The following is a 12,463-nucleotide window of genomic DNA, read 5'->3' as shown; positions in this document are numbered from 1 at the left end:
ATTTCCTGGTTGACACATTTCATTGTTTAGTAGAATGTTATTTAACCTCCATGTATTTGTGGTCTTTCCAGATTTTTCTTGTAATTGACTTGTAGTTTCATAGCATTGTGGTCAGAAAAGACGCATGGTATGAATCGGATCTTTTTTTAAAAATAAGATTTATTTATTTATTTATTTGACAGAGAGACACAGCGAAAGAGGGAACACGAGCAGGGGGAATGGGAGAGGGAGAAGCAGGCTTCCTACCTAGCAGGGAGCCTGATGTGGGGCTTGATCCCAGGACTCTGGGATCATGACCTGAGCCAAAGGCAAACACTTAATGACTGAGCCACCCAGGCACCCCAACTTCGATACTTTTAAATTCGTGGAGGCTTTCTTTGTGGCGTAATATGTGATCTATTCTGGAGAATATTCCATGTACACTTGAAAAGAATGTGTATTGTGCTGCTTTAGAACAGAAATGTTCTGAATATATCTGTTAAATCCAACTGTTCCAGCGTGTCATTCAAAGCCATTGTTTCCTTGTTGATTTTCTGTTTAGATGATCTGTCCACTGATATAAGTGGATGTGAAACTCCTCTACTATTACAGCATATTATCAATCAGTTCCTTTAATTTGTTACTAGCTGTTTTATGTATTTGGGTGCACAAATATTTACAATTCTTACATTTTCTTGTTGGACTGTCCCCTTTATTATATTATTATATGGTATCCTTCTTTAACTCTTGTTACAGTCTTTGTTTTAAAATCTATCTTGTGGGGCACCTCGGTGCCTCAGTGGGTTAAAGCCTCTGCCTTCGGCTCAGGTCATGATCCCGGGGTCCTGGGATCGAGCCCCGCATAGGACTGTCTGCTCAGCAGGGAGCCTGCTTCCCTTCCTCTTTCTCTGTCTACCTCTCTGCCTACTGTGATCTTTGTCTGTCAAATAAATAAGTAAAATCTTTAAAAATAAATAAATAAAATAAAATAAAATCTATTTTGTCTGGGGGGCCCCTGGGTGGCTCAGTGGGTTAAGGCCTCTGCTTTCGGCTCAGGCCATGATCCCAGAGTCCTAGAATCGAGCCCCGCATCGGGCTCTCTGCTCAGCAGGGAGCCTGCTTCCTCCTCTCTCTCTGCCTGCCTCTCTGCCTACTTGTGATCTCTGTCTGTCAAATAAATAAATGGAATCTTAAAAAAAAAAAAAACTATTAAAAAAAGAATAAAATCTATTTTGTCTGATATAAGAATTGCTACTCTGGCTTTCCTTTGACATCCATTGGCATGACATATGTTTCTCCATCCTCTCACTTTCAATCTGCAGGTGTCTTTAGGTCTAAAATGAGTCTCTTGTAAGAGCAACTGGCTGGCTCTGCTGGTAGAGTATGCAACTCTTGATCTCAGGGTTGTGAGTTCAAGCCCCATGCCATTCTTATTTAAAAATACCCATGTTATTGGGCGCCTGGGTGGCTCAGTGGGTTAAGCTGCTGCCTTCGGCTCAGGTCATGATCTCAGGGTCCTGGGATCAAGTCCCGCATCAGGCTCTGTTTGGCGGGGAGCCTGCTTCTCTGCCTACTTGTGATCTCTGTCTGTTGAATAAATAAATAAAATCTTAAAAAAAAAATACAAATATCATTAACGTTTGATGGAGCCATGGAGTTTCCTAAGTCTATTCTCATTTCGCATAATTTTTTTTTCTCTTTTGTTCAGTTTAATTACTTTCCATTACTCTGTCTTCTAGGCCATTAACTAATTTTTCTGCTTCTTCCAATCTGCTGTTCATTCCATCAAGCACCTTTCTCATTTTGTCTATTCAGCCCTTTTTCTCTGTGATGTTATTCCTTATCTCTGTGTTAACGGTCTCAGGAAGATCCTCCACTCTTTTCTCAAGTCCAGTGAGTATCCTTATGACCACTGCTTCAAATTCTCTATTACGCATGTGACTTACATCTGTTTCACTTAGATCTCCAACCGTGGCTCTGTCCTGTTCTTTCATTTGGGACAAGTTTCTCTGTCTTCTCATGTTGTCTAAATCTCTGTGCCTATGTTAGGAAAGTCAGCTATGTTTCCTGTTTTGAGGGTGATGGCCTTATGATGAGGAGGTTCTGTAGTGCCCTACTGTGTAGTATCCCATTCCCCAGGGCCTGGCACTCCTAGGACGGTCTCCAATGTGCTACATATGCTGTTTTCTCCTGGCCACTTTACCCTTCAGACCAGTGGTTTGCAAAGGCTCTCTTTGCTTGTTGTGAGCAATTTGGTCCCTGGCCTGAAAGTGGTTGCATTTTAACTAGGTGTGCTCGGGCCTGCTTGTGAAATGAGATCTGTCACTGCCAGAACCAAGGCCACATCAAACTCTTGGGTTGAGAAACACAGTGTGGTCAGGGGTTTGAGCTGGTCTTCTGGGGAAGGGAGCCCACCAAGCTGGGACTGAGGCAAACACGACTGGGAGGAGTGGTTTTACCAGAGCATGGAGGGGTGGGACTTGGTGTAAGCAAGTTAGATGGCAAGTGTTAGCACTGTGCTGCTTCCAGCAAGGGGCCCTACGCATATGCTAAGGGGTAGGGAAGGGAAATGGCGCCTGCCAATTCCTTTGTTCCTAGAGGGGTTTTCTCGATGAACACAGCCTCTCTGTGATATGCTCTGAGATGAGCAACTAACCTCCCTACTGTGTGCTCCAGGCACTCTTCAGATCACCTTCCATGCTGAATGTCTACACCATGTTTGCCAGCCTTCTCTCCAAGAGCAGTCCCAATGTCCTTCAAGCTCTCCCAGAACCAAGCAGTGACCTTTAAAACTCCAGGCTTTAAGCGCCACTGGTTTCAAGAACTCATGAAATTCAGGCCCTCTCACTTTCCAAGCTGATTGCTATGGGGATTTGTTTTCCCCATGCACTCCCCTGTGAACTAGTTTGTCATATGCCCTTCTCTGCGACTGCTCCTACCTCCACACTTGCCCCCCCACCCTCACCCCTGCACGGTTCAGTGGCCATGACCTGTTTCTCTCTCAAACCATATCTCGGCATTTCCTACCTTCTTCAGTATAGCATCTTCTCTGTCTTTAGTTGTGGAGTTTGTTCTGCTAGCCTTCAGACAGATTTCTGGGTTATTTAGGATGATTTGATAGTGCCACGATCTTCTGTCTTAAATAAATCTTTGTCCTTGCAAATGTCCTCATCCTTACTGAAACACTTCCTTATTTTCTGGCACCTTAAGATGTTTCATGCTCATCTTGTATTTTTCCTACTCTAGCGCGCCAATCAATCACTTCTCTCAGGCACCTGAGTTCCATTTATTGGAGACCAAGATCTAAATGCCAGGTGTGTCCCTGTTACTAGTGAGTCACTGCTCATAAGCCTTCTCGGCAGACATGGCTAGGGATATGCACGCATGTATACTAACCAACCACACATATCTATATTTATTTTTACATCACTCTGTCTATATATAAAATTAAAACCTTTGGAAATTGCCAATTCCAATCCAACACCATAGGATACAGTCTAACATTCCCCCTTTATTATCTGTATCTTTTTAACAGTGAGCTCTCATCTACAATAGATTTATTTGTTCAATCCCAGTAAAAGCATAAAATTAGCTTCAGAATTGCTAACCGACACCTCATGTAAGAAACAGTTTTACTAATTACAGTATTTGTGTGTAGTTCTTTTTGGCTTACAGCGTTCAGTCAACAGCGTTCTGTTTTTTTTTGTTTTTTTTTTTAAGATTTTTATTTATTTATCTGACAGACAGAGATCACAAGCAGAGAGAGAGGAGGAAGCAGGCTCCCTGCTGAGCAGAGAGCCCGATGCGGGGCTCGATCCCTGAGATCATGACCCGAGCCGAAGGCAGCGGCTTAACCCACTGAGCCACCCAGGCACCCCCAAAACACTGTTTTTAAGGTTAGTTAGGTTAGTTCTTTCCCAATCCCTTCAGCATGGCCTCAAACTGTGCTAGCCAGGATCAGTAAAAAACATGCCATGAGGACCAAAGCAATCAAGAGTTCCTACAGGTCAGACAGTGCATCTCCTCCCTTGAAAAAGTAATGATGAAATGGAATAGTACTATGGCCAAGGAGAAAATATTTCTTGAAAAAAATGAATGCTCCAGGTTCAAGTCACCTATATGTATATCATGTATGAAGGAAATACTTTGCAAAAGCTTCATAATCAACATCTCTACAAACCAACTCTTTAACCTTATAAGTAGTAAGAAATTAGAAACAAGCCAGATAGCAATTACAGTGAGTTTCTTTTTTAAAATGACTCTAATAATCTTAGCTTGAATGGGTTCCTAAACAGATCACATCGTCAATTCTTACGTTGTTTATACACAAAGAAAACATGAGTATTTTAAAGTACTGGAAAAAGCAAAAGAAAAGAGCAATAAAACTGAAATAATAATTTTAATTTGCATTCTATAATCTGGAAAGAGTCAGACCCTATGTAAGAGCAATAATAAAAAAGTATACTCACCATCGGCTGAAAATTTGTCGATTGCTTGGGTCAAAGTAAGGAAGTTGCCTGTGGACTTGGACATCTGAAACAGAAAGTCAATGATCAGTTATTATTAAGAATATATATAAATAAAATAAACCAAATCAGCCAAATCAATGTAAGTAGGTTAGCCACAATCAGACAAAGACAAAAAAAAAAAATTTAAGAGAGAAAAAGGAAAAGATATCTTGCACTAATTTTACAGAGATGGACACTGAAATCCAGTTAACATAGTGACTTGTCTGGGTCACTCAGCTAGGCAGGGACGGAGCTAGGACAGGGTCTCCAGTCTGGTATTAAATGCACTACTCTTTCCAGTAGATTATACTGCCCCTTAGGAATCGGTTTAGACATGTATAATGATTCCACTATATCTCTGGAACGTTTCAGGGGTCATAAAGAAGAGCTTTAGAGCAACTAGAATCATTCAGAAATGAATGGACTGGCATATGACATCAGAGTTAGGGTTTTAGGGAACTTCACTAGTGTCATTTAAAACAAGTGGTTGTTTCAAGTCGCGCTCTACCTGAGGGCACCACATTTAAGGACACACTGTGCACAGCCTGCCAATCTTTACTATTTAAGAATTTGTTGTCTTTGGGGTACCTGGTGACTCAGGCAGTTAAGTTCCTGCCTTCAGGTCAGGTCATGATCCCAGAGACCTGGGATTAAGTCCCACATGGGGCTCCCCCTCTCCCTCTGCCTTTCTCCCTGCTTGTGCTCTCTTGCTCCCTCTAGCTCTCTCTTGGCATCGCTCTCTCAAATAAATAAAATCTTAAGGAAAAAAAAAAGCATTTGTTGTCTTTAACAGAACTTTGCGGATACCAAAGAGAGGTTATAATCTAGTCTTCTACCACACTGCAATGAAGTATCTAGTTCTAACAAAATCAGTACAACGTACAATATGACAACTTTGAGACCAAAGAAAATATCACATTATAACACATATATACATACATTAAATACATATATAGTTCTACTTCGCCTTACAAAGTAAAAAATGAATTTGATAGTCAAAAGTCCTTGTGGATCTAACATGCTTCTAATCAAAGAGCTGTTGTTTTTCAGTCTAATACAGAGATTTTTTTTTTAATTTTTTTTTTTAATTTTATTATTTGACAGACAGAGATCACAAGTAGGCAGACAGGCAGGCAGAGAGAGAGGAGGAAGCAGGCTCCCCGCTGAGCAGAGAGTCCGATGTGGGGCTCGATCCCAGGACCCTGGGATCATGACCTGAGCCGAAGGCAAAGACATAACCCACTGAGCCACCTAGGCGCCCCCAGAGATTATTTTAAATGAACTTCTATATTCCCTTTCAAAATTAGGGCACCAGTTAAAAATGATGTTTCATTTTGCAATTCGTACCATCTGCTATTTGTTTATATCAACACCTAGTTTCATTATGACAGACATTCATAGCAAAGAATACTCTTTTCCAATTACTATACCAAATCAGTTGTAGCAAAATGCACTGATTGTAACAAAATCAACTTGCTACAAATATTCTCACTAAGAAATAAATAACATGGCAATATTTGGTGTATGCGAGGAGGAGTACCCTTTTCAAATGTGCACAAAAGCATCATAGGGGCAAGCAAGGGCTTTGTAATGGGGTTTGAAGACACTGATGAATGAGCTAAAGTCTTATATAGCCTATAAAAAAATCACATATATTAGTAGTTTTAACAATAACAGAAGCAGTAGTAGTATAGATAGATATATGTTATACTGCCTGGAAGAAGCATTAAATAACAGTTAAGAATCCTACAAATTCCAAAATTCTATTATTTTAATTCAGTGGCTGATCACAGTAGAAAACAAAGCCCACCAAGTATTTTCTCAACTTAATAAGAAAGATATTCTAGGGTCACAAGGTAGGATTTTTATATTTCTTTTTTTTTCAAGATTTTTTTTTTTTTAAAGATTTTATTATTTATTTGACACACAGAGAGAGATCACAAGTAGGCAGAGAGACAGGGGAAGCAGGCTCCCTGCTGAGCAGAGAGCCCGACACGGGACTCGATCCCAGGATCCTGAGATCATGACCTGAGCCGAAGGCAGAGGCCTAACCCACTGAGCCACTGAGGAGCCCGAATTTTTATATTTCTTATATCTCTCTCTGTCTCATCCAGTCACAATTTGTATCACCTTCTACCATTCTAACTACAAATGTTAAAATGGGTAAGTTTTCCCAGTTCCTCCCCTCTGTTAATACTATTTACTCCCCTTACTCCCCAATTTATGCTGGTAGTCCTAAACATTTTAAATGGAAGATTAACAATGATTTTTACACTCTCTATTTCTTTAAAATGTACAACTTCCTACATCTGCAAAGTTCTCAGCATAATTTTAAACTTTCTTACCTTCTCAGAGTTGAGGAGGAGATGTCCATTTGCTCTCACAGCAGCGGGCCATTTGTCACTTTAGAGGTAAATGTTTAAAGACAGAAAATAAAACTTTAAGGTTTGAGTCTAAGCTTAAGAAGTTGAGGTAAATGCTGAAAGCTTTATAACAGTTTGCTAAGACAAATGTACAAATGTACTGAGTCCTGCTCTTAATAGGAAACAAATGAAAACAAGAAGTGCCCATTAGTAAAGGACTGGTTACATAAACTATGGCACAGGCATACACTGAAATACTATGTAATAGGTATTTTAGAAATATAGGAAAGGGCTAGATATGTGGATATAAATAGATCTTAGAAGCATACTATTACATGGGGGGGGGGAGTGTCCACAGTGTGGTATCTTCGTATAATTAAAAAATAAATAAGCATGGGGTGCCTGGCTAGCTCAGTCCAAAGAGCAAGTGACTCTTGGTCTTTGGATTCTGAGTTCAAGGCCCACGCTGGATTTTGAGTTCAATATTTATTCCTTAAATAAATAATCTGATGCTAGTTTATTCATAAACATGTCATCCAGAAGAAATCATAAGAAAGCAGTGGCAGGGATTACCTATAGGAAGTAGAGTGGTGTGGGGGCAAGGGTAAAAGTTCCCCCCTTTTTTTTTTTTTTAAATGAACTGTTTGAATTTTTGAACTATGTAAGTACCACTCATTCATTCTAGCAATGAGACTATGCGAGGATAGTGGTTGAGAACAAGAGTCCTGGAGACAGGCTATAGGGTTTGCATCCTCACTGTGCCATTGCTGGGTAACTCAGGGTGAATTATTTGAGCTCTCTAGGCCTCAATAAGGTTCCTTGTCTATAAAACAAGGATATTACAGAACTTCCTGGAAAAGTTGTAATGAAATGAAATGAGTTGTTATAAGTGATTAGAACAGTGCCGGGTGTTACTGATAATTATTACTTACAAGCACTTGACATTATTATTTCCTTATAATTTATAAAATCTAATACATGTTCAAAAACTTGATGCAAAGGGATGAACACTCAACTATATTCCCAACAAGTATTTCTGAGATATCCAATTTCTCCAAAAATACATTTTAAACAATAACAACAAAATAATTGGATAACATAAGATTTATTTTATTCCTCTACTTCAAAATCTTCCTCTTATTCTTGAGAAAGAAAATGCAATCTCATTCTAAATATAGGAGGTCACATGAGATTGTTCTGGTGATATGAAATAAAATTTAAAGAGGGAGGGGTCTGTTTCCTCGGCTACTTGAGAGACTAAAGGAAAGGCACAGAGACATATTTGGATCAAGAGGGAAGATGATAGAAGTATTACTTTTGAGCATACAGGATTAAAAATGACACTTAGATTCAGACTCTGCTCAAAATACCACTACCAGGGATACCTGGGTGGCTCAGTCAATTAAGCGTCCAACTCTTGGTTTTGGCTCAGGTCATAATCTCAGGATCATTGGACTGAACCTTGTGTCAGTCTCTGTGCTGAGTTTGGAGCCTGTTGAACATTCTCTCACTTCCTCTCCCTCTGCCCCTCCCCTCCCTACTCTCTCTCAAAGGGAAAAAAAAAAAAAAGAACATCACTACCAACTAATGCTGTAACTTTGCGGCTCTCAGCTCTAAAGGGATGTTTCCTTCCAATTCTAACATTCTAGGCTCTGTCTTGAACCTCCTTTATTTCTGCATGTAAGAGGTCAAAGAGTCACAAAACAGGTCAAGTAAAGTACTGAAAGGCTCTCACGGTACCTGAAATGTGATGTGCTTTGGTGAGCCCAAGGTAAATAGGAGGATTTCTGGATGTAACAGAGGAGAAGGCGTGCTTTCTGCTTCATTTATACGCTCAACAGAAGAAAAAGACGGCAACTGGCAAACCTAACTATGCCTTGCAGAGTAACTTCTTAAATATTTGACATCACAAGGCATAAATTTAGTCTGCAGCCTTTTTAGCACTCACCTTTGTTCTGGCCACATAGCCACATGATTATAAAGGTAATATGAAAGATGATTAGGAACAAGATCCTTGCCAGACACTCGGAGATCCACAGGATACCAGAACTCAAATTCCTGCTTTAACTGATCTAATTTTTCCTTTGGAATCTGAGTCTTGGGAAATGGAGCCTCCTTGAAGAAAACATAATCCCAAACCTCCTTGGTCATCTGTTGCGGTCTGTATTAAAAATAAAACAAACAACAAAACATACAGATAATTTCTTTGAAGAAATCAAAATATTCATCTAATCATGAAGTAGGAATCTCTTAATATAGCTACACTAACAAATGATACAAAAGACTTCGATAAGAATAAAGAATGGTAACGATAACAGAGGAGCTATTTATTACTTTTTCTCAGTGTAGCAGCAAAAAAACAAAAACATCGTAACAAAACTCTGCTAAAGGAATTCTGATGAAAACTAAATTAAAAAAAAAAAAAAGAATTTTCAATGCGTCTATCAAAAGATCATATCTCTTGCTAACAAACTACGCTACTTTGCCTCATCCATTTACCCACCTGATGCCCAGCGGAGACTCTGCCTGTCCACGCAAGTTCCCCCCTTGCAGCAGGTGTGCAACTGTGTAAAATGCCATGTAAATAGTGGAATCAGAGAGCGATTCAATCAGCCACTGCTCATCCCAGGGCAGACGGGTACCTGCAAGATAAAAAGAAAAAAAATTAATGCATGAGGAACTCAAGAGACATGTCATCTACAGAATCCACATTTTTCAGGCATATAGCATTTACAAAGCTCTTTATTTTAAGAAGGTCTTAAATTTGCTTGAATAATTAATAAAATAAACCGGTACATAAAAAACCAAACAGCTGAAGCACTGGAAACTTTCCTTAAAAAAAAAAATCCACAAAGCTATCTGGATTAGAGAGGTCATATTTCTACCACCAGGTAGGTGGTAGGGCACCACATTCTAGTTTTCCTCACCCTCTAACTGAAACCTCTCACTTCCAATTCAGAAAAAATAATACAAAAGAGGGAGACAAGGTAAAAGTGTTAGTTTGCCGTGTAATTGGCAAAGTCATTCAAACAGAAGAATATGAAGTATGCGTTACCTAAACCGTAAGTTCTCGAGCAAGCATGCTCTTGTAGCCAACCCAAGGTAGCTTCAAAATTCCTCCTGGTCTCCTCACAGAATCTGGAGATAGTAAAAGATAAAGCGCCTTTCTTCACTTTCACTGTCTTCCATGTTTCTCATCTCCGCTCCCTTCCCTCATCACTTTTCCCCTTTCTTTCTTACGTTTCCAGGCCCTTCAAGCACTGAGATGTCTGTTTTTTCCAGTTCTCTTCTCCATAATCCAAGTACCTTGGGAGAGGAAAGATTGATTAAAATAATAATAATAATAAAAGTCAAAAGGATAAATAAAGTGACTGGAGGAAATTTCTTGCTATGAGAGAGACGAACCACTGATCACACAGGGCCACGACACATTCATCTGAGGATCTGGACATAACTTGTTTCTCCGGTTCCATGTAAATAAATGCATCTCCCTACACAAAAGCAAACAAAAATATATCAGGTGTTATGTCAAGTCAATCTCTATTCCTCAGAGATAATAAAAACAACTTCAAAAAAAAAAAAGTTATACCAATAACCAAAACCCCACATTTTCATTATGTCTTCCCTCTTCCCAGCAGAAGTTATCCGCCTTTCTTTCTACACATTTGCTTTTGAAAAGGTGAACGTCTTTGTCAATAGATCATCTTTCCTATAGATTATTAGATTATTCCTTTTCAGTGGAATGTGAAAGATGTTCAATAGTCTCTAATTCTATGGTTTGAAGGTCAGATTGCCTATGGAAGCCTTTTATCCTTGTTAGAATAAAAATGTAAAAAAAAAATGAAATTAAATGCATGGAACCACTGCTTTAAAAAAAAAAAAGATGCACAAAAATTAAACATGGAAAATATTGTTGCTAAAGATTTATGGTGTCATAAAAAATGCTCACTAGTAAACTAACCATGAATTTAATTATTTACCAAATATAAGTACCTCTTAACGTATTATGTTCTCAAACTTTTAAGCCTATCTTTAAAAATAAATCCAACATTATTATTCATAAAATGATTCGTTTTTCTGTGTTTTTAATTTAATTCTTCATACTGTTAAATACTGAGAACTTTTTTTTTTTTTAAAGATTTTACTTATTTAACAGACAGAGATCACAAGTAGACAGAGAGGCAGGCAGAGAGATAGAGAGGGGGAAGCAGGCTCCCTGCTGAGCAGAGAGCCCGATGCGGGGCTCGATCCCAGGACCCTGGAATCATGACCTGAGCGGAAGGCAGAGGCTTTAACCCACTGAGCCACCCAGGCGCCCCTAGCGAGGACTTTCTAAAGATGATAAATTAAAAACATTTAACTCTACTACCTCTCAAAATTCCAGCAAAATGACAATAAAGAGGGTTTTTCTTTTTTCCAATGGTATGAATTTACAGATACAAAAGAACAGAAGAAGAAATAATATCAACCAACTTTTGGAAACTAAAAACCAGGATGAACGACAACTGCATTAGCAGGTTGAGGAAAGCTAGCTGAATCCTAAGCCAGCACTAGAGAAAGGTGAAAAGCAATCTAATTTGCATTGCAGAACCTCCAAAAAACTCAACAATTTGTGGTATAAGATGGTTCTGGAAGTGGAGGCAATATGAGGCTGAAAATAAGAGAACTAACTGAAGTTTTTAAAGAAGAGGTTAGAGCCCCAGACACCCTAATCCCACATGATACAGACTCGCAACTGCTCTCCCTATGCCAGCAGAACTGAAGGTTTCTTCTCTGGAGAGGAGGAGAGAATGACTCAACCAAAAACAAAGTTGAGGGCACAGGTATCACAGTGGGAATAGATGAACTAATTGGAAAGTCAGTACATTGGGAATTGGTATTCCCCCTAGCAAACTTTTCAACTCCCAGAATGCTCAGTTTGCTCAGACCTTTTATGCCAGACACTGGAAGAATCTTTTGGGAGGAATCCAACAAATGCAAGAAGCTCTAACTAACATCAAGGCTAACAAAGGCTTCCCCAAAAGCCAAACAGCCCTTCTAGATCTTCCCCAGTGAAGTCTTACTCACATGCAAAATGCTTCTGGTCACCTTTCCGTACCCACTCGTAAATATCAACAACTTTTCTCAGAGAAATAAATAAGAGATTAAGATTTCACACCCATGAAACAGGAACAGCATCCTCTAAAAAAGGATCAATCAGATAGCAAGAATAAGCTCTTATACTGGCCCGGAGTTGGTAATCTCAAAGATGGATAATAGTATATAGGAATTCCTCATACTACTCTCCACTTTTTATACATTTGAAATTTTCCATACTAAGAAAAACAATTTTCTACATGCTCACAAATAGCAGATAAAAAAACCCCCACAGTTAACAAAATCTTATAGGAAGAAAAAGCTGAGGGACTCTGCCAGAAAGAAAAGGATTTCTAAAATCTAAGACAACCAATATCTGAATAAAAAGAATTCAGAAAGTGAAAATAAAGAACAGAAAGAGATGAAACAATCAAAGAAAAGGTCAAGAAATTCTCCCAAAATTAAACCACAAAGGTCTCCAAACTGAAGGAATCCACCAAGCACTCAGAAAAAGTAATAAAAATTGACTTACACCAA

General features: G+C 39.0%; 1 protein-coding gene across 2 annotated transcripts in view; it reads right to left on the bottom strand.

The window, feature by feature from the left end:
• LARS1 (leucyl-tRNA synthetase 1) overlaps nt 1-12,463 on the bottom strand; it is a 68,863-nt gene that overhangs the window by 25,679 nt on the left and 30,721 nt on the right. For both annotated transcript variants that reach the window (XM_032850834.1, XM_032850841.1), the window contains 7 exons: nt 10,256-10,341; nt 10,091-10,156; nt 9,906-9,988; nt 9,354-9,492; nt 8,799-9,011; nt 6,833-6,890; nt 4,449-4,512 (listed from right to left, as the gene is read on the bottom strand). In XM_032850834.1, coding sequence (XP_032706725.1) covers nt 4,449-4,512; nt 6,833-6,890; nt 8,799-9,011; nt 9,354-9,492; nt 9,906-9,988; nt 10,091-10,156; nt 10,256-10,341 — 709 coding nt within the window. The remainder of the gene's footprint in view (nt 1-4,448; nt 4,513-6,832; nt 6,891-8,798; nt 9,012-9,353; nt 9,493-9,905; nt 9,989-10,090; nt 10,157-10,255; nt 10,342-12,463) is intronic.

The sequence above is a fragment of the Lontra canadensis genome, unplaced genomic scaffold (genome assembly GCF_010015895.1).
Source record: "Lontra canadensis isolate GAN:19392208 unplaced genomic scaffold, GSC_riverotter_1.0 scaffold4, whole genome shotgun sequence".
Taxonomy (NCBI): Eukaryota; Metazoa; Chordata; class Mammalia; order Carnivora; family Mustelidae; genus Lontra; species Lontra canadensis.
Note: the sequence above shows the minus strand (reverse complement) of the source record. Positions and strands in the feature narration are given on the sequence as shown.